This window comes from Kogia breviceps, chromosome 5 (genome assembly GCF_026419965.1).
Source record: "Kogia breviceps isolate mKogBre1 chromosome 5, mKogBre1 haplotype 1, whole genome shotgun sequence".
Classification (NCBI taxonomy): domain Eukaryota; kingdom Metazoa; phylum Chordata; class Mammalia; order Artiodactyla; family Physeteridae; genus Kogia; species Kogia breviceps.
Window position 1 is genome coordinate 95,611,081 of NC_081314.1, and position 22,594 is coordinate 95,633,674.

Genomic DNA, 22,594 nt, shown 5'->3' on the forward strand with positions numbered 1-22,594 from the left:
TTGGCATTAATATTCATTTTTATCCAGCACCAGTTTCACAAAGCCTTCATTGTTTTTTTAATGTGTGTTAAATATTTTTAAAATAGTAATTTTAATTTAATTTAATAAAAAATTTGAAATTGTAATTTTATTTTAAAACTTATGAGATGTGCTTTATCCTGCATTGGAGACAATATTGATGTGCAGCTCAACAAAAACCAAAAACATTCTAAAATTACTTTCTGAGAGCTATCAGAAGATAGCACTGTAATAATAAAATCAAACGTGTCTCCCTTTATGATTTTTTCCTTATTTGATGTGCATTTTACCTCACTGTTTAAACTTCCTGTTTGCCACTAACTCACTAATCACTTAGTAAGGGATCATTTAAATGTCATGCATTATAATAGGCATTGAGTTCATGGATTTTAGGGTTTTGTTAGGTGGACTTCAGCCTGTGTGGATCTATGTGGGTTTATTGAATACCATCTTTGGGGTGTCATGAAAACTAAGATGATAGTTTTATTTGATCTCCAAGTTGAGCCTGGTAATTTCACTAGACGACTTCTACCACAGCCTGCATTCTGTCTCGTATGTGATTTATGTCAGTGACAAGGAGACAAGAAAGCCTTAATGGAATGTCTATTCATAGTATTAGCCACGTTTCTTCAGGTGGCTAGAGGGACATGTCATTTCTCTGTTCACGTGAATTTGAAAGATTAAATACGTAATAGGGCTTTCCCACACCTTTTATTTAACTGGAGGAGAAGATCTGGGAGTAACACTTCCCATGACACATTCCCCACCAACACACACACTCATTCACATATTAGAATGTCAGGAGCACTGAGGCAGAAGTACTTGTCTTTGTTCACTGTCAGCACTTAGAATAGTGATTGTCACATAGTAGGTGCTCAATCAACTGTTACTGAATAAAGTAACCTCTACTCCTACCTCAATTTGGTTGATATGACTTGGGCTAATAAAAGGGCCCAGTACATGGTGGGCACACAGTAAGTATTTATAGGCAAGCGAATGAACAACCTATCTCATCTCTGAGAAGAAGCTGGCTAGATTTAATTACTTTATAGATGGTATAAAAGGGAAACTTTTAGAATTCGTAATTTGTTGAAAATACTTGACTTTGTCTCCCCATATATTTGGTATTCCCGTGTCAGGCAGCACTAAGTTTATAAGTATCTGTTAAAAATGTAAGTACCAACCACACCCAATGTTGGTCAGAATGTGGAGCAACAGGAACTCCCATACTTTGCTGGTGGGAATGCAAAACGGTACAGCCACTTTGGAATACAGTTTGGTGGTTTCATGTAAAACTAAATGTACTCTTTCCATATGATCCAGTAATCGTGCTCCTTGGTATTTACCCAAATGGAGTTGAAGACTTAAGTCCACACAGAAACCTACACATGGATGTTTATAGCTGCTTTCTTCATCATTGCCAAAACTGGGAAGCAACCAAGATATTCTTCAAGAGGATAATGGATACACTGTGTGGTACATCCTGACAATGGAATATTATTCATCACTGAAAACAAATGAGCTGTCAATCATGAAAAGACATGGAGGAACCTTAAATACATATTCCTAAGTAAAAGAAGCCAATCTGAAAAGGCTACATACTATATGATTCCATCTATAAAGCATTATGGAAAAGGCAAAACTATGCAGACAATTAAAGACACAGACCTACTAGAAAATGGACTTGAGGATATGGGGAGGGGGAAGGGTAAGCTGTGACAAAGTGAGAGAGTGGCATGGACACATATACACTACCAAACCTAAAATAGATAGCTAGTGGGAAGCAGCTGCATAGCACAGGGAGATCAGCTTGGTGCTTTGTGACCACCTAGAGGGGTGGGAGGGAGATGCAAGAGGGAGGAGATATGGGGACATATGTGTATGTATAACTGATTAACTTTGTTATAAAGCAGAAACTAACACACCATTGTAAAGCAATTATACTCCAATAAAGATGTTAAAAAACAATAAAAAAGGTCAGTGGTTGCTAGGAGTGGGTGGTGGGGAGGAGAGATGCACAGGCAGATCACAAAGGATTTTTAGGCAGTGAAGATACTCTGTATAATATATAATATTGGATATATGGCATTATAAATTTGTCCAAACCCATTGAATGTACAGCACCAAGAGTGAACCCTAATGTAAACTATGGACTTTGGGTGATTATGATGGGTCAATGCAGGTTCATCCTTAGTAAAAAAAGAAAAAGTATCATTCTTGTGAGTGATGTTGATAATTAGGAAGGCTATGCATATGTGGGAGAAGGGAATATATGATAATTCTCTGTACCTCCCTCTCAATTTTGTTGTAAACCTGAAACTGTGCTTTAAAAAAAGTCTTTAAAAAATGTAAATACTGTATTTCCCCTATTTTATTTTGTGCATTGATTTCAGTACTTTTAGCTAAGGTCTATCGTTGAAAGCATGAGGATTTTTGCCAGAAAATCATACCAGGAAGTTTGATAAGAGCCTGCAGTGAAGAACACATTAAATTATCTTAATGCTAAATGTTTGGGGAATTACTTGAATTTATTTTCATTGTTACATTTAAAGTTTTGATAGGTTTGATAAATAAGAACAAATCCACTTATTAAAGGACAAGAACAGATCACACACACAAAAAAAATCCTTGAGATCAGTGTGTTCTGTGGTATCAGATTCCTGACCATTTAGCTAGCTGGAAACATTGACATCTGAGCCTAGCAACAAGATACTTTCTCCAAACTTGCTATGGGACCTGCTAAAATGTGGCCATTGTAAGCAAAGAAAATGAGTGAAAAGAAACCCTTTTTAAAGGTTTACAAAAGAAAACATGAAGATAACTTTTCATTGCCTGTGGTTACTTAAGTAGACCCCACTAGTATATTTGTTAGAAATTGCTGCTTAATTTTGAGGAAGAGGTTAGGTAGCCTTGAAAATTAGTCATTGAACCATCAACAGGAATGAAAGCTACCTCCAAAAGGTTTTGAAAAGACCATTCTATGATAACAACCCTGTCAATAATAGCATTTTGTGGCATTTTATTTTTGTTTGTATTGTTGACATTGTTTTTCTCCTACAGCTCTTGTAAGCCTGAAGAGATTGAATTTTATATGAGGTTCAAACTCTTATTTTTCTTAAGCATGATGTAAGTCAGACTTTTTGTGTGAATTTATACTGGACTGTAAGGTGAATTCTTATTGCTTGATCTTTGTAGCTCTTTTATGTACTGAATTAAACCTAGAAGAGTCTCTTATGAATGTTTGATTGTGAAGTACATTTGAAACAGCTTCTATTTTATAAACCTTTTGCAGAACTTTCAAACTCTCTTTAAATAATAGTATACATGGGATTTAAATGGAAACATGGGATTAAAATGGACACATGTCTAGAGAAAGTTTCTTTTTCTGTGTCTGTGCCTTTTGTGACCTATACACTGAATTTCATCCTAGCCAGTGTTTGACCCTAGAAAATAGGGACGCCCAAAATCTTTGCCCTGTAAGAAGGCAGGGACATGACTGAGTCACAGTCACATAAATTTCAAGGCTGGATGGATCAAATGAAAGTTTGGGGAGATTGCTGTATTGTTTCTCACTCTTAACTGATTAATGTGGATTTCACTTACCTTCAGGACTGATTACTGATTGGCCCTCCATCTCCCTCTAAAGAGGAAAAAGTTGAGGTTACAATCTAAAGTATGAGTAGAGATTTTAAATTCAGGTGCCTGTATTATACCTTAAATACCTTAATCACAGGTTATAATCTAACCCTAGGTTATGATACCTTAAACATAGATTTTGTCATGGTCATTTAGTTTATTTGTTGTTTTTACTATAATTGATCTGTTTGTCATTTTAGTGGATGCAAATTAAATGCTAAACATAAAATTATTTAAAATTTCCCCCTCAGGACCATCGCCCATTGATAAATGGCACGGAGAGTACCGTGTGTGGAGGAAACAGCAGAATTTCATCATGCACTCTATTTCTCTCTGCTACTCAGTCTGCTTTTAGGTTACTTTTAACAACTTTCTTGGTGAAAAATTAGTTTTAATATTAACCAAAACAAAACCCAAAAGGTGAATATATGATAAAAAATATAACATTTTTAGGCTTATGCATTACATTATTCTTTTAGGGAAGCTGGATACTTGACAAAAGCATAACACATACGTTAAGGCCTATTTGTAGTTTATTTTTATGAAATTATTTTACTTGAACAATTAAAGCATTTCCCTCCACCTCAGGATTTCAAGAGGGTGTGATCTGTCCAATGTTTACTCTACTTTTTCGAAACAAAATGTCTATAGATTTCCAGATGCTTTACTAATTTTATGTGAGGTGGAAGAAAGTTCTGTTTTTGTCACTATTACTAATTAGCCAGTTACTTCTCATCAGCAATGTGTATATTAGTTGTAAGCCTGAGGCAGTTCTGCTTCTCAGGGGACATTTGACGATGTCGGGAGATATTTTTGATTGACGCAGCTTGGAGGCTATTACTGGCATGTAGTGTGCAGAGGCCAGGGATGGTACTAAACATTCTATAATTCACAGAGCAGTCCCTAACAACAACAACTTATCTGACCTAAAATATTAATAATGCCATGATTAAGAAAGCCTGATATATATAACTTCATTCTAGGGGAATAAAATGTCACCTATAAATTCAGCATCCATATTTATATTGTCATGACACCGTCTAGCCACTGACATATTGTGAAAAAGATTTGACATGGCTTAACATGATGTGAAGGACTTGTTCCTCAAAGGTTATTCAGTTGTAGTAAGTTATCAGTTTAATCTTTGCACCTTGTAAGTTACAGAAATGGCTTTACTTCTTGTGATTGAGTTCATGTAATTCTTTGTGTTTTTTTTTTTAAGCGCTTAAATATAAATCCAGTTATACGAAGGAGAAAACCATTTTTCTATTAGTTACTGGACTAGTGCTCACTGTTGTTGTCATTGTTGGAGCCATTCTTTTCATCCCAGGTAAGATATAAAGTTATTATGAGGGAAAGCAGGATTGATAAGGTTGAGGGCATTTCTGGGGAGGTGCATATTAGTTTCCTATGGCTGCTGTAACAAATTATCACAAACTGGGTATTTTAATACAATAGAAATTCTCTCACAGTTCTGGAGGCCATAAATCTGAAATAAAGATGTTATCGGGGCCGTACACCCTCGGACACTCTAGGGGAGAATCCATTCCTTGCCTCTTCTACCTTCTGGTGTATCTGGCAATCTGTGCAGCTCCTTGGCTTGTGGCAGCATAGCTCTGATTTCCTCCGTGGTCACATTGTCTCCTCCTCCCCTCCATGTCTCCACTTAATTTCCCTCTGTCTCTCTGTTACAAAAATACCTGTCATTGGATTCAGGACTCACCTGGATAATCCGGGGTAAGCTCCTTCTTTCAGATCCTTAGCTTAATCATATCTTTTACTATATAAGTTAATATTCACAGATTCGGGGGATTTGGAGGTGGACATATCTTTAGGGCCACCATTCAACGCACTCCAGAGGCACACTTCATTGGCCAAACCTGGAAGTGGGAACAAATGTGGCAAGCAAATCTATCTGAAATTGCAATTGCCTGTGAAGGATGGCAGTGCGAGTGGGAAATAAGGGTCTGCAGCACATGGAAAGAACAGCGGAGACAGGCTGGGACTCACAAGTGTAAACTGTAGAAAGTCTCTGTTGTTTTTTGAGCAGAATACAGTATAGGTGTAATGTTTAGGAACATAAATTTGGCAGCTCTGTTTGCAACTGGAGTTAGTAAAGACATGGGGAAGAAGGAGATGAATCAGAAGACAACTTGAAAGAACAACTGCTTTGACTTTGGGACAGGTTGTATATAGCAAATGAAGGGAATGGTAAGAGATTCCGGAGTTTCTCACTGGAATTAGGTAAGGTAGGTAAGAAGGGGGTAGAGCCAATTCAAGGTTTGATGTGTTGAGACTTAGATGTTGACATTTAAATGTCTTAAGTTTGGTCTTGCATAATAAAAAAAAATTCATTTATTTTATGTGAAGTTTTAGGGGAAATATATATTTTTAAACCTTTTGTAGTTTATAAGAGTAGTATTGAAATTAATACATTTAATAAATTAAATACTTTAACATCCCATAAGAATCGGAAGTATGTAGGAAAATATTAGTTAATATTTTTAATTTTTAGCAGGTGAATATTCAACGACGAATGCTTGTGGACTTGGTTTAATTATAATTCCTACAGCAATATTAATATTACTTCAGTACTATATGTTTGTGATAGGTGAGTATTTGTTATAGCATGATTTTGCCCACCTTTTTCATTTAAAAAGCAGCATTTTGGGTTAAAATATTCTTGTATGATTTTTTTTTAACAACTCAATAGAAGTTCATTTATTAAAAGATTTCCCAGGCTATTCTTAGTGATATTTTCCCCATATGGATTAATTTTAAGGTTAACTTCAGTTTTCAAGGCATTCAGTTATCTTGTAAAAAATGATTTTCATATACACTTGATATCAGTGGTTTTTAAAATTATGCTACATAATTTCTTAATGATTATCTTCATATTTTTATTTCAGTTTTTTGAAGCTATAAGTAGATATTAAACATGCCCTTTCTCTTCTTTTGCTAAGCCTCTCTGTTTAAAATTCTACAAAACAGGATTATAAATAACAAATAATAGATTTATTTTTTTGTTGTTACTGGCAAATCTTTACATTGTAGTTTTAAAAAATGATGTAGATATCCAACTATAATTGATGTCATTTTCACTGCATTTTGGGAGTAAATCATTAACGTATTTTTGATATCATTAGAGTCTATTTTTTTCTGTTTACGTGTTTAACTCTCAGCCTTAGAGCCTATCTCTGGCTTGCTGTACACTGGAGGGGTATTGATTTGTTATAAAATCACAGATCTAGGCACACGGATAGAGGTTCGAATGCTTACAGTGGCATGTTTGTGTAACGGTTCTCTCCACCAGAGCAAATCTGTGTGCATGTGGCAAAGCCAAGCATAAGAGCCATTCACGTGGTAAAATGCACAAGGGTGGTAAAAGCAGCACTGTTTTAAGATTTGGGGTAAAAACTGCCAGTCCACCTCAGCTCACTGTGAAAATTAAAGATTGCTGAATGTGTGTATCTGGAGCTGACCACTTGTGTGGAAAGACAAGGTTTAGATCACTGGAAAAGAATCTACCATCTGACAAGGAACTCCAGAGGCAGTCTTTGGTCATAGGATATGATTCTTGATTGCACAAAATACAAGTAGGAGTGATTGCTTTTTAAACACTCTCAACCCACTATTCCTCTCTCCAGCTGTGGGGATGTCCTTCTTCACCATTGCCATATTGATCCTTCATGTACTGGGCCATGTGTTCTCTGTGGTTGGATTCAGCCTCTGTGTCTCAGGTAAAAGTCTCATCCTTCTCTAGTCTCACTTTGTCTTACCAGGGATTTCTCTTAGAGTTCTTCTTTCTGTTTCTTTTTCTTTCTTCTTTTTTAAAAATATATAGACTTTATTTTTTAGAGCAGTTTTAGGCTCACAGCAAAATTGAATGGAAAGTACAGAGTTCCCATATACCCCACATAACAGCCTCCTCCGCTATCCCCCAGCAGAGTGGTAAATGTGTTATATTTGTTGAACCAGCATTGACATATTACCACCCAGAATCCATAGTTTACATTAGGGTTCATTCTTTGTGTTGTACATGCTATGATTTTGATAAACGTATAATGACATGGATCATAGTCATAGATATAATATCATACAATAAAGTTTCAGTGCCCTAAGAATCCTCTGTGCTCTGCCTATTCATCCTCCTTCCCCCTAAACCCCTAGCAACCACTGATCTTTTTACTGTCTTCATAGTTTTGTGTTTTCCAGAATGTCTTATAGTTGGAATCATACAGTATTTTGCCTTTTCAGATTGGCTTCTTTTACTTAGTAACCATGTCTTTTTGTGGCTTGATAGCTCTTTTCTTTTTAGCACTGAATAACATTCCATTGTATGTATGTACCACAGTTTGTTTATCCATTCACCTTTTGAGGGACAGCTTGGTTGCTTCCAGTTTGGGGCAATTAAGAATAAGTTGCTCTAGACATCCATGTGCATTTTTTTGTGTGGACATAAGTTTCAACCCCATTTGGGGCAATACCAAGGAGTGCATTTGCTGGGTTGTACGTTAAGAATATATTTAGTTTTTTAACAAATTGCCAAAGTGTCTTCCAAGGTGGCTGTACCATTTTGCATTACCACCAGCAGTGGATGAAATTCCTGTCGCTCTACATCCTTGCCAGCCATTTGGTGCTGTGAGCTTTTCTTTTAGAACTCTCATTTTCACCCCACTGAGAATAGTGCTTTCCACATTGCCATAAGAATATTGGCTGTATATGGCTTGTGGGCTGATTGTTCCAGCAGTCAAACTGCTATGCCTATATTTGTGGGAGAGCTTTTAAAATAACCAGGCTCCATCCAGTTGGTTGGAACCTTAGTGTTACACACTATTTTCCATTAGTCTTGATGTGATAAGGTACATATTATACAGACAAAGCCTTTTTTCTTTTAGTAATTGGGAGTCATTTCACTGACTGACTTAATAGTGATGAACATATGTAGATAATTTTTGTTTCTTGATAATTAGAAAAAGAATTAATCTCCTTAAAACTCAATATTATTACTGTTATTACTAATTCTTTTTTAAAAGTTCAATTATTTCATGTGAATTTCTAATACAGAATTTCATTTGTTTTTACAGAGTGTACCCCAGTACATGGTCCTCTTCTGATTTCAGGTTTAGGTATTATAGCTCTAGCAGAATTACTTGGATTAGTTTATATGAAATGTTTTGGTAAGTCAACCTTATTTTTGTTAGCCTATGCCAGGAAAATGCTTTTGGGTATTTCTTACTGTTTAGGACCAAAGAAATGCATTGGTAACGCCAAAAATGAGAAAATACAATGAATGCTGCTGTATTTTTAAAATAAATTTGGAATTATTTGGGGGGCAATAAAAGAGGGTAGAGATCATATGAACTAATGAAAAGTTTAGATTATTAACTAGTTTAAAAGAAAACAGCTGTATGTTTTAGAATGTATAAACTTTTTTATACTAAATAAAAGGAGAGATTGTTGAGGATTCTTTTTTTTTATAATTTATTTATTTATTTGTTTGTTTTGTTTTGGGTTTATTTTTGGCTGTGTTGGGTCTTCGTTGCTGTGCGCGGGCTTTCTCTAGTTGTGGTGAGCAGGGGCTACTCTTCATTGCGGTGCTCGGGCTTCTCATTGTCGTGGCTTCTCTTGTCGCTGAACACGGGCTTTAGGTGTGTGGGCTTCAGTAGTTGTGGCACGCAGGCTCAGTAGTTGTGGCCTGCTGGCTCTAGAGCGCAGGCTCTGTAGTTGTAGCACATGGGCTTAGTTGCTACATGTGGGATCTTCCCAGGCCAGGGCTCGAGTCCGTGTCCCCTGCATTGGCAGGCAGATTCTTAACCACTGTGCCACCAGGGAAGCCCCGAGGGTTCATTTTAATTAATAAAAAAGGATTTTTAATTCGCCCATTGATTCTATGATAGAGTCCTTTCACAGAGACCTATTTGTCAGTTGCTCTTCTTGCAGACTATTTACAGACCTTAACCCCCCTAGTAGACAGAATTGAAATTCAAAATCTGTCACTTTTGTTAATTAAAGAGCAGTGTCCTCTGACACTTGACTTTAAAATATTTTTAGTTAAAACGAGTATAATCAGAACATTGAGTTTTAAATTTTAGGCTTTCACTACTCTTAAAATCAGTTGTGAGTAAGTGTGGACTTAGCTTATTGTTTCTAAACTTTGTATTTATTCTTCCAATTTTCAAATAACAGATCTCTGTGTAAATTCTTATTTTTAATATGTTTATGGAGATAGATGCCTTTAATATTAAGTACCTAAAACTAGTGTGATGTCTTACTTAAGCTAAAGATATTCCCTACAATCTGGTTATATTAATCTCCCTTAAATAAAAGATTTCTGGTTTTTATTTATGAAGTAAAGCAAACTCTTAAACATTTGTCAGAATAATCAAAAGTTACAAATTAATGGAGTAAAAAATCCTTCTGCTTTGCTTTAGGTAAACTTTATATGTTTCTAAAAATTAACATAAACTTTGAATTGTTACAGTCAAATAATTCCCCACATGACTGGTGTAGTACTTTCAAAGAAATTTTACCTTTATTTATGAACTTCAGCTTTTGCTGACAAATAGTGGAGTTCAATTATTTTATATATTTTTGCCCCCCTTTAATTAATGCTTATTAGATAAACAAGTAAAATACTTAACTAAAATTTACTTATTTAGTTTATGTGTTCATAAGTCAGAGTTGTCTCCTCAATGAAATTTTCTTAGTTCAAGCCATAAAGCACTATTAAGACTTCTAAAGCAGAATGGCATTCATTTGTAGCCATTGTGAGCATCACATTATGAATGCTGATACAGATTCTATTTTTGTTGAGTCTTCTAATCACCATTTGTCTGGTTCTTGAAGATGACACTGCTGCTGATGTTGCTCCCTATGAATACTTGAGAACAGTATGTGACCTGCAGTATCCATATAGCGTGATGTAGTATTAGGTGTCTTTGACTGATGGTCAGGTCTTTGTTCTTTTTTTTCCCTCATTATCTAGATCATGCTCCCTTTTATTCCCATGCTCCCACATGCCTTCCATGTCTCACGAAGACCAGCAGGTCTGGAGATGCTGACTCAGTGGAAATAGATATTGTCTAGCTGTTACCCCCTTGACCTTGCTCTCCCCCCTTCTCCACTGCTACATCCCTAAGAAGCCTGTGAAACCAGTATAATTACAACCGTATTATTCTCACGTCAAATTCAAAGTGAAACTGAAATCCTGGAAAGTTCCCCAGATTATTTTTTCTTTATGATAGTTTGACATATAAATATACCATATATAAGTTAAGAATTTAATCCAGTTTTATTTACATTTTGAGACTATTCTAAATTAACTTTTCAAATCAACTTGTCTGATACCAGCGTTCAGAGAAATACCGTCGGTCAGTTGAAGGGCAAGAAGAGAAAAGGTACAGGAACGTAGCTCTTTAGATAATGCAGTAGACGAGGAAAGTTGATGTGTTTTTCATATATAATCTGAATGTGTAAATCTAAGTATATATAACATTAAGGTTGCAAATTTGAGCATTTGTATCAAGAAGTAAAAATTGTAAATGCTTCCAATGTAACTTTTACTTGTTGCTGAGGCTCTATTTTGGAAAAGTCTAAAAAATATGTCTTGATTTAAACGTAATAAAATCCTCAGATAGTTTTTAAAAAAAGAAATCCAGGCTATCTTGGAGTACGTTTATGTCCCTATGAGAGATTTAACTTTTATCATTTTCATTATTTCCCAGTTTAAATTTGTAGCCTTATTATTACTTTAAACAGTAGGATTTTAAGTTTAATTTTCTCTGTTGTTCTTTTTTAACTGTGTTAGGGTTTTTTGTTTGTTTGTTTACTGAAACATTTAAATTTCATAAAATGAAATCAAGGGCTGAGAACAATAAGAATGTGAGAAAATATAGAAGATTACAAAGAACTAACTAAACTCATTGAAGTTGGGTGTGTTACCTATGTAGGATGCTTATGTCCATTCTTCATAAGGGTCAATACTTTTTAATTTTCCTAAGCCATTGCTATTTAGTTCAGTATAAGGGAATATAGTCATGTTTTGTTGTTGTTGTTGTTGTTGTTTTGTGTGATATGCGGGCCTCTCACTGTTGTGGCCTCTCCCGTTGTGGAGCTCAGGCTCCAGACACGCAGGCTCAGCGGCCATGGCATGTGGGATCTTCCCGGACCGGAGCACGAACCCATGTCCCCTGCATTGGCAGGCAGACTCTCAACCACTGTGCCACCGGGGAAGCCCCTATAGTCATGTTTTGATCTGAATCAACATACAAGCAGTCAGAAACCATATTTACCACATCTCAAATATTTTAGAATGACATGAAATAAATATGTAAAACTCAGTGATATTTTCTTCCCCATTGCTGAGGAGAGGTGAATCTGGAATCAATAGAAAAAGTTGTGCCTGAAAATTCAAAACCTGGAAATATATTTATAGCATGCGTCAAGTGTTTCTGGGAGAGAAGAACAAATCCAGACAAAGCATTGCAAGTGAGCTCATATGGAATGCTTAAGGCTTGTGATTTTAAAAAATATATATACATGGCTGTCAATGCCTTAGGCCCATGGTAACAGCAGATAAATCACAATCATTCTTTAGTCACATAGGTCATATGCCTATTGGAGAGGATTAACTCAAGCAAAATTCACTCCTACACTATTTGGTTTTATAATATTTGAGGGATCACAGCTGACTGGTGCCCTTTGAATCCCTGTTCTTTATAGATATCTTTGTTTCAGAATGGTCTAGCCAAATGTGATGTTCCTTGGACCTTAGAATCAGAACTCAGAAACTCGACTTTACACATTATTAGGGTTATTAAAGGAGTTGCTTGGCAGTTCTTAATACTAATTCTGATAAATAATTTATGAGCTCGAAAATATAGCTCTAAAATCTTACCTCTGACCCTTCACATTGCCAATCAGAAATTTACATAGCTGTTCAGATCTCTTTTCCTTGATAGAACATAGACACAGGACATGGATTAGTTAAAGTAAGTTGTATGTACATGTAACTATCATGATTGTCCCTAATGAAGTTCTGTAATTCTGCTTGGTTTATTTGGGAGGTTGCTAAATGTGATTTACCCATATTCCCAACACATTTCACTCCATAGTACTTTGAAAAGAGGTTTCCTTCTTGTTTGGTTCCAAGGACCAAACCACTCCCCAGGTGCCTCCAGTAAAGGAGATCTACTTTCAAGCCACACATGACACTAACAGAGATGGGAATCTCATGAGAGCAGATCTATAACTTGGCCTCACAGAGTAAGTACAGTAAATAGTTTAGGAATTGGAAGAATCCAGTACATCTCTAAAGACTGAGTCATCATTTGCCCTCTCAGTAACAAGAGTTAGCTGATGCCCTCCTGCCAGTGTAGTTACTTAGTTCCTCTCTCTTTGGTTCTTTACCTGCTAGCCAAGTAGCTCACCCTCTCCTTAATAGTTTTCTTTTTTGAGCCTATTCATGTCTTCTCACTGGTATATTTTCTTACCTTTGGCTCTAAGCTTTGAGCTTCTCTTTGCTTACTTTCTGTCTCCTTTTCACCTTTCTTTCCCTTCACCAGCTTTCTAGTCTTCTTTCTGTGTCTCCTCTCCAGGTTCCAATGGGAGAGAGAAACTTCAGGCCAGTCAGTTGCCATTTCCCCCATTGGAGTGAGCCTTACCTGCTTCTGACTCCTCTATAGATTGGCTTGGGTCAGGTGTCACCCCCATTTCCCATCAGTTGTAGAAGCTTGGTAGAGTGGACATGGAGGAGTGGTAGGACATAATTAGCACAGAAGACCAGAGCAGTCTTGGGGGCCCGCCTCAGTCTGCTCATAAGTAAACCCAGTGCCATCATCCAATCCATAGACCAGTGGAACCGACTATCCAGTAGCATCACCTTCCTACAGAGTCACTCACAGGATGTTGCCCCTTGATGCTTATATCTGTAGGACTCTGATTCTGTATTTAGGACTGGTTTTAGCTGCTCTGGGACCTTCTCACTTGGTTTTGTAAGGGAGTTCTCTTTTCTTCCCTATGCAACTAGAGCAGTTCTTTTCCCTTTTTTCACTTTCTTCACGCCCTGTATTCCCTCATCTTCATTAACCAATCCATTGAGCAGCAGTGAAGGGTAACTTGGAAAGCTAAGAAGGGATACAGAGAAGGGCTTGACTGTAGCTAAAACTAGCTGCCTAGAATAATTCTCTACACTCAGAGGGATCTGATATTTTCTTTAGTTTGTTAGCTACATGGAGCTTTGAAAACTGGAAAGATGGAAGGAAAAAAGAAGACTGGGCTCCAGGGAACAAGAGCAGTGAGCTAAGGGTGGGCGATGGAGTGGTCATTGCCCTATTCTTGCCACATTCCAGCTGGGTCAAATAGGGAGGGGTGTACAGGGGTGTAGAGCCTACAGAGGGGCTGAGTCCATGCCAAAGTTTTTCCACCACAAAGTGTAACAAGTGGCTGATTTGGGGAGAGATATGGCATGCACAAATGAGAGTGTGTGTGTGTGTTTATTATTTGATTGGGGTGGATTATTTGCATCATTTTATTCTGTCGATGTATATAATTAAGAGTGTTCTGTATTTTGTAATAGTCTATCAAAGCCAGAAATCTTTCAGTGGAGTTTCTGGCACCTTTAGTTTTAGACGTGAACATTTTATCTTAAAATTAAGCATAATATTGCCTTAATTTCTTTCATTTATTAAATTCATTTTCTTATTTTTTAATTTCATCAGCTTCCAATCACAAGACTATACAACCTCCTAGGGTAAGTTAAAATTTCTTAAATGAATTGGGTATGATCACTTGATGGTTTAGTCTGAGGAATGGTAATTGAGATATTGAACCCCATTGCTCTCTGTTTGGTGTGACATCAAATTAAGAGAACACTGAAGTCATTTCATGACCTTTGCATGGATAGATCCAATCGATTTTAAAACTTCTGTTTGGTCATTTACTAGCAATGGAATAGAATAAATGATTCCTTAAGATTGTGCTGTCTTCTCACACCCAGAACTGAAAAGTTTATGTGTAAGAATAATGGTCGTTATCGGCGGAAGGAAGCCAAGTCCAATATATTGCCTCACCTGTTGGATCCACTTGATGTGCATATACAGAATGATATTTCAGGCTTAAAAATGAGGGAGAGAAGTTTATATTAAATTGATTTCATTGAAAATGATACTCTATAAAGTAAATGGAAATATGGCCGAAAAATAGCTGCTCTGAATGGATTCATTTCCCTCCTTCCCCCATTTTATAAGCATTTTTCTTCCTGCAAACTGTACTGTCATGTTTACTATATCTTGGCTACCTTAATAAGCTACCTGAGAAAATTCCAAGAAAAGGAGTAAATTTAGGAGGTAAACTGGGAGGGATTAATGAGGGGGGGGTGAAAAAAAGGTTTGTAGATAGAGACTCATCCTGGTGACAAGCACAAGAGCTACTTTATAGAAATAATATCTTGAAAGGACTGTATTGTACTCCTCTTCCTATAAAGGATTAATAATAGCTCTGTCTGGAATGCCAAAAGCAAGACTGCTGTCTGTGGCAGGAAGTGGAGATTACATATACCCCTAAAGCTGATAAGCCTCAACAGACGTGCTTGAGAGGCGAGGGAAGTGGGGTTGCACCTTACCCCAGGTGTTCACTCTAAAAACATTGGTGCCGTAGCTACACTGGTCACAAACAGCCAGAAGTTTTAAAAGTGCCTCTGTTAGACATAATCCAGCCATTAGACCATTAAATCATGACACTTTTTCTTTCCCTGTTACTGAGTTCAATTTGCACGGCTTGAAAATGATTGTTTTGTTCTCATCTCTGGCTTAACTGTATTATTTATTATGTTGGTATCTGTGTTTGTGCTTCTCAGTTAGGATTTCTTGAATGGAGAGAGGCAGGGTGGGAAATTCTGCATAAAAAGAGAATATTAAGAGAATAATTCAGTTATTATAAAACTAATAGCTAGACTTGGCAAGCTTTGCTTTTCTAACTAACTTTTTATTGCTTTACTTTGGTTTTTGACTATATATATTCACTGTTTATCTATAGTTTAAATGTTAGCATATATAAATTTTAGTAGAAAAGGACATGAAATAAATTCTATTTTATGTAAATATATTTTAAATATTTTCCAGAAAGCTGTAGAGGAACCCCTTAATGGTATGTGGTTATTACAAATTTATAAATTCTTCTTGATCCATTACCAGTTCATAATAATTTGAACTGGCCCCCAAAGCAGTTAGAATGCTGTCTATGCCTTGGGAAGAATCTTAGGTTTTTTTATTGACTTAACCTCTCTTTTCTTGATTATTCATCAAGAATTAAGAGTATTGCTTTTGTAACATTTTCACCTCTGAGAAAAATGCACTGTTCTGTCTCTCCAGTAGTTGGTTGTGCTAGCCAGGTGATATCTGGGTGAGGGGACTATTGCCTTTTTAATTGGCCAAGATGAAATGTGACACCCCTAGTAGAGAAGCATCTCAGTTAATTTCAATTTCTAATTATAAATTTCAGGAAGACACAGGTTGTCATCTTGAAGTGAGACCAAAACATCTCACTTTCTTTCTCCCTAAATCTAGATCTGTATTCCCAGATCTAGAGCCTGTGGAGGAGGCTCTAGATCTGGGAGCCTTTGTGGAGCCTGTGGGTATGATCCACAGAAAGGCTTTTGTAATCAAATAATAACCTTAAAATTAATTTGGCTTTATAGCTGTGGGATAGTTGGCATGATATTACTGCATATTTGTTTGTCTAGAAATGATTTCTAATTGTGGAATCTTACTAACTGCTTGGCTTGTTACTAATTCTTAGCATTTAAAGAATCAAAAGGAATGATGAATGATGGTAAGTATAAAATGCACCTACAATTCTAGGTGGGTTAAAATATGGACATTGAAAAGAAATAAAATTCTTCTTGAAAGTATGGCTTTTTTAAAATAAAAGGGACACTGTCAAATCATAAAGGCCTACATTTCTTGGTTTCTAAAACTTCAATCTACTCTGTTAAAAGTTGCAAAACTAGTAATATAAAAGCTGTAGGGTATCACTAATCAGACTGTCCAGTCTCATTGCTCACAACAAAGAGGAATTACTTCTTTTTTTAAAAAGGTATTTTTCAGATGCAATGTCTGGTGACTGTAACTTTAAAATGCTTTTTATACGACACTTAGATAATTTGGCACAAATCTTTATTATCTTGACAGGGTTTCTTTTGTGCTTGTGTTGGTGATCTTGTTGCATTTAACCCATGGAGACTTAATATCTCTTCTTTTCCAAGCAGGAACTGGGTTAACTGGGTTCTAACCTTTTAGGAAAGGATTTAAAAAGAGAGAGAGAAATGTTTAGTCACTTCAGTTATTGGGAGTGGGGTCTCTGGGCTAATAACTTCTAAATTTTATTGACTTTCAAAGACCTATATTTATTAGTTCTTAAAGATAAGTAAGTCTGCGATATTGAGTGCTGTAAACATTCATTTTGATTTTACCTTAACATGTTCTGATACTTTAGTTCTGTTAACATTTTAAAAACTATGTTTTCATTTTATCAAAACTTTCTTCATACCTTTGCTATTTACAATCATTCCTTGATCATGTGAATAGTCTGCTTTGTATTTTACTGTTTAAAGTCTGTGACCTGCCTGCTCACCTCTACAGCGAAGTGCAGCATTTATCTCAAGAGGCTATATTCCCCTGAGTGTAATTAATTTTTGCATAAGATTACAAACACGCTGACTGTGTCTAGTGGACTAAGTTTAAAACAATGCTTAGACTGTGTTCAGTAAGCAGTCACAGAATGATCCCACTTCTGTAATTTTGTGTCACAGCCTTGATTACAAAAAATGCATGCTCTACTAACCACTGCCCTCCTAAAACAACCATGATTAGCAGGTATACATTAAATGGCATTTTAAAAAGAACTGGTACCTGAAAGTGTGGCATGGTTTGTCCATGTTTGCATTCTGGTGTTCTATTTTTTAATTTTGTTGGTTTTTTTCCTTTTCCTACTGTGGTGTCATTCCTCTGTAGTTGTATGAAAAAACTAAACACTTCTTCATTTTCAGAAAACCAGTAGGAGAACCTTGAGTGCCTCTTCTTTGTTAATTTCCTTTAAGATGTGACTTTTTTTGCACCATGGTATCAGGAGTTAGACAGCAGTTTTTGTGCGTTCATAGTGCATGAAATCTATAATGACCTTTGAAATTCCCTTAATTTTGCTAATTTTTAGCTGTTCAGAATTTGTGGGTTTTTTCCAAATGTCTGTGGTGGGTTCTTCCTACTGACAGTGCACGATGCCCATGGTGTAAGTGCCTGGTTGGTGAGTGAGGTTCCAGGTACCCTCCTGGGACCACAGTCCCAGTTCCTCTTTCACTTATGCCTAATCACATGTTTAATTCTCTTACCTTAAATGAATGGTGTTGATCTAAAGTGAAAGTGATAGAATATTGTTCTAGGATAAATATCTTTTGCTTTGGAAGAATCAATTTCTCTTGGCTTCTCCGCCAACCCAGCAAACGGAGATTATCAGATTTTGTTGATTTTTATTTCCATTTGGCATTGGCCTTTTACTTACTGCAACTAAAAAGGCTAATGATTTGCCCGGTTTATGTCTGTGACCTTTGCAAATCTAAGATTAAATAATTTTTCTTTATTTTTAGATACCATATATCTGAAACGATTTTCAAATTTGAAAGTACATTAACTTGTTAAGGCATAGAAAATAGACATCATAGCAATTATATGTTCATTTTTCAATTTTCCAGAGTAATTGAAGTAAAGTGATGGACTCTGATTTGGAGAGTAGTACGACATGAAAGAAGTACACTTGTGTTTAAGCACCGTGGCCTTGATTCACTGTTTTGGAGAAGAAAATAAGAAAAGTAACTGGTTTCCATCTATGGGAGAAAGTAAATAATTGACCTTTCAATGATTGTTACAGTTTAAGTTTTTATTCAAAGCATTTTTAATTTAGTTAATAAAAGAATTATCTGTGTTGTGTGCCCAATTGATATCCAGTTTTCTGTTGTTATTTTTATTCAATCAGGGGCAAAGTAGAGTGGGCAACTTCCAAGAATGATGCCTTTCAGATCCTGGGGCCTCTTGACTCTAGGTCACCAGTTTAAATTGGTTCAAGGTGAAAATTTCCTGGCACTAACCTGATTCCCCAGAGCTGTCTATGAAAACAGTGGCTTCCGTCAAGCCTTAGAAAACTCAGGTTCATAGCCACTGTGGCAATGATGGCGTTAGCTGAATAATGTGTCTGCCACTTCCAGGTCAAGGGAATAACATTAAGCACAGACAGGAATTCAGTTGGGAACATCTTGTAGGCTGCCTGTGTGGGATGTGATACTGATGGGGATTGTGGTCTTCATTCTTGGGGGTTGCCACTCACACATTGTTCCTTCAACATATAGTGTACCAGACCCTTTCCAGATTGAGGGTAATTTTACTGATGGATGTTTTCTTCTTTTCTTCACACAACCCTTTACATCCTGTCTTGTCCTTCTGTTATTTGCTTCTGCTGCTGTATGAGATGTAGCACTTTTTCTCCTCTTTGAACATGGTCCAGTGACAACGGTAGCATCACTGCAGAAAGGAGCCAGACTTATTCTCAGAGAACTATGTTCACACTTTTCAGCAGAAATAGCGATGGTTGTAACATACGTATTCCCTTCCTCGGATTTGAAGGCACAATCTACAGTGTTTCTTCGCTTCTTGTCTGATCTGGGGCATGAAAAGCCAAGATTGAGATTTGAACTTTGAGTCTTCTGCATGGCAACATAATGTGTGTCAGCGTCAGGCCAATAGGCCAACCCTGAACGGGTGATTTTATTACTGTTGTATCTGTGTTGCATGACAAACACCCCTCATCTTCCACCTGTAGTCCTGCCTCATATTCACCTTACTCTGAGATTGAAAAGTAAAACAAAACCCACGTTTCCTATCCCCATTAGAAGAAAATTAACATTCTGACAGTTGTGATCGCCTGGAGTACTTTTAGCTTATTAGATTTTCTTTCCCTGTGTGTGTGTGTGTGTATGCGCTCATGTATAAGATAGGCACATGTATCTTCTGTATGGACAACAGTGGGGTACCTACAGGAGAGCAAATGTTAATTTCATGCTTTTAGTGAAAACATTTAAAAACAAAGATCTTTATTGGGTGGACTTATATTTGATGTGAATATTTGATCACTTAAAACCTTTAAAAATTCTAGGTAATTTGCCAAGCTTTTTGACTGCTCACCAAGGCCCTCTAAAAATACTAGTTATTCTTCCTGTTTGTGTAATAAGACATTAGTAGTTGCTTTATTAATAGTTATTTCTTAGTCCACTGAATGTTCCCACGTGCCTCCTTTATGCCAAATTACTTGTCATGTTTTACGTTGGGACCAAGTGGTTTGCCCGTGACAAACCAAAACTTATAACCTGCTGATGCCTCAGAAAAGTGAACACACTATGAAGACAGCTCTTCTTAAAGAAAAAAAAAAAAGTTCTTCCCTAATTGTGTTCCTGTCATGTGTAAAGGGAGCTGTATTCCTTTGTACAAATTTGATGGCTCCCTGTACTCTTTTTCCTTCTGAAAATATTTATATTTCACTAATATTGTTTGTTACTTTAGAAATCAATTTTGATAAAAGGAGGGGAAAAGCAGTTGGACTTGAAAGAGATCCAGATTCCTATTCTCTATTAAGCAGAAGTCAGGTATGAAATCTTTATAGTGAACTTTTTTATGAATCAGAGTTGTACCTTTAATATGTAGTCAGCTCTCATTTATTTGGGGTTCAGTCTTGGGACTTATCCATCCTTTGTGTTCTCTTTACCACTGCCTGTCTTTTGAGGCATTCACTGCCCTAGACAACACACAGAGGTAGCAGGAGAAATGCCAGATGAAGTCATCCCTTGCTGTTCCTCGTCAGCTTCTCTGGAAAAGGGACCACAGCAGCAGGAGCCCTCTCACTTGGGCATCACTGGGCCAGTTCATTCTCTTTAAATTAGACTTAATAATGGCAGTCAGTTTTCTGTCACACCAAATTAAAGTTGCTAACAATGTTTTGAACATCATATATCTGTTCCCCCCATAATCTGCTTTTTCACTTAGTGATCCCAATTTTTGCCATCGACTCTTCCATCCCGTTTTATTTACCGTATGTTCTCAGAGTGACACCATTTGTCATTTTGGCAACAAACCTTTCCAACCTTCTCGGCCAAATCAAATTTCTTTCACCTTCAAAACATCCTCCCGCCCTTCCTCCCTGACTGGCTCTCCTTTGCGATCTGTGCCTATCTGTCCAGCTGCCTCTTTCATCTCTTACTTACCTTTCCTAGTACTTCACATGTCTCTGCCTAGCTTTGTTGAGTTTTTGTCTTGCCTCTTGTTCAATTAAAAAATTCCTCTGGACATAGCAAGAGGCTTTTTTTTCCCTTCCTTTCTCTTCCTGCAGTGTTTTACATACATTAGACGCTCATTCCATAAGTTTGATGACTGAGATCAGGCTGTATTTAGACTTCCCCGTGTTTGTAAGAGGGTAAGCTAGAGAGTTTTCTTTTTAGACAAATTTCACATGCTCTGAAAACCTTAGAAGGTGATGATTTTTTTCACCTGGAAACCCCAGGTCCAACCTGTTAAAATTTCTGAGAATGTCAGAATGAAAATAATGGGGCTATCCCATAGTTGGGAGTGTTGCTCTTTCCAGGATGCTGTAGTCAGTTTAGTAAGTGACCAGCCAAATTGTGGTTTGAGTTACAATAAAGCTTAAAAAGTGGTGAGTTTATTCCTCCTTCTCATTAATGCGAATTAAGCTCTGTATCACCTAGATTTCTCTTGTCCTAACATGGGTATTCAAAAACGACATCTGTGGTGTATGCATGGAATGGCATACCCCTTTATTTACCTGTTGGTGGAAACTAGAGAAATGAGTGTTGGGCAACCCTTTATCTTTTTATTGTGTGTCATTTGATGGAGAGTTTGTTTAAAAACATTAGTTTTACATGTGTCATATTTTCAAAATCACTAACTGCCATCACCCACTGGGGTCCTTTGTTAAGTCATTTTCTGTGGCTAATAAGGATAATCCAGGTAACTTTTAAGAGATGGGCAGTGAAAGGGAAGTTTTCCTGCCTTTGGCTTTTGACAGCTCTTAACATTTAAGACCAGCTTTCCCATGAACTTAGCCTTTTGAAAAAAAGAGAACATTTGTAATAAACTTCTCTGTAAGGCAACATCAGTGGAATCTTAAAAGTGTTGTTGTCAGAGTTGGTGACAGGGAAGCGTTTTTGCTTTTATTAAACGGAGCATTATTTACAAAAAGCCATTGCTGAGAATTAGATCCCACACCATATAAATATCCATTAACCATTCTAAAGAAAACTCCAGTGTTGCTATGTGCAAGATCCTCTCTTGGGGGCTTTCCTCCATAGCAATTAAAGGTGTGCTATTTGTCAGCCATTTTTTGCAGTGATTTAAAGACCAAAGTTGTTTTACAGCTGTGTTACCGTTAAAGGTTTTTTTTATATGTATTAAATCAATTTATCACTGTTTGAAGCTTTGAATATCTGCAATCTTTGCCAAGATATTTTTTATTTAAAAAACATAACTTTGTAAATATTACCCTGTAATATTATATATACTTAATAAAACATTTTAAGCTATTTTCGTTGGGCTTATTTCTATTGCTGCTTCAGCAGACCACAGGCGCATTACTGAGAAATTTAGTTTATCAGTGTATTTTCGAGTCCATATCCTAGGTAACAATGCAAAGGATGACTTAAAATATTAATTTATAAATTCTTTTTTAAAGTATAACAATATCCAATAAGTAAGCTTTTGATCAGAGCAAAGTTTTAATTAAAAGTTCTAAGCAAGTTAGCAGAGGACCTCAGCAAGGCACTTACCTGCCTCTCAGTGTGCCTCCGTATCTGTAGAATGAGATAAGCCTCTTCAAGACTGAAATGTAA

At 36.6% G+C, this 22,594-nt stretch overlaps 1 protein-coding gene across 2 annotated transcripts in view; it reads left to right on the top strand.

The window, feature by feature from the left end:
• The window catches only part of CD47 (CD47 molecule), a 58,713-nt gene extending 36,425 nt beyond the window's left edge, over positions 1 to 22,288 (top strand). The window contains exons 4-11 of one of the 2 annotated variants that reach the window (XM_059065498.2): positions 4,877 to 4,984; positions 6,173 to 6,265; positions 7,302 to 7,394; positions 8,742 to 8,834; positions 14,376 to 14,407; positions 15,777 to 15,801; positions 16,453 to 16,485; positions 18,401 to 22,288. In XM_059065498.2, the coding sequence (XP_058921481.2) occupies positions 4,877 to 4,984; positions 6,173 to 6,265; positions 7,302 to 7,394; positions 8,742 to 8,834; positions 14,376 to 14,407; positions 15,777 to 15,801; positions 16,453 to 16,485; positions 18,401 to 18,405 (482 nt within the window). In that variant the 3' untranslated portion in view covers positions 18,406 to 22,288. The remainder of the gene's footprint in view (positions 1 to 4,876; positions 4,985 to 6,172; positions 6,266 to 7,301; positions 7,395 to 8,741; positions 8,835 to 14,375; positions 14,408 to 15,776; positions 15,802 to 16,452; positions 16,486 to 18,400) is intronic. The other variant, XM_059065499.2, reaches the window with a different exon arrangement.
• The last annotated feature ends 306 nt before the right edge of the window (positions 22,289 to 22,594 follow it).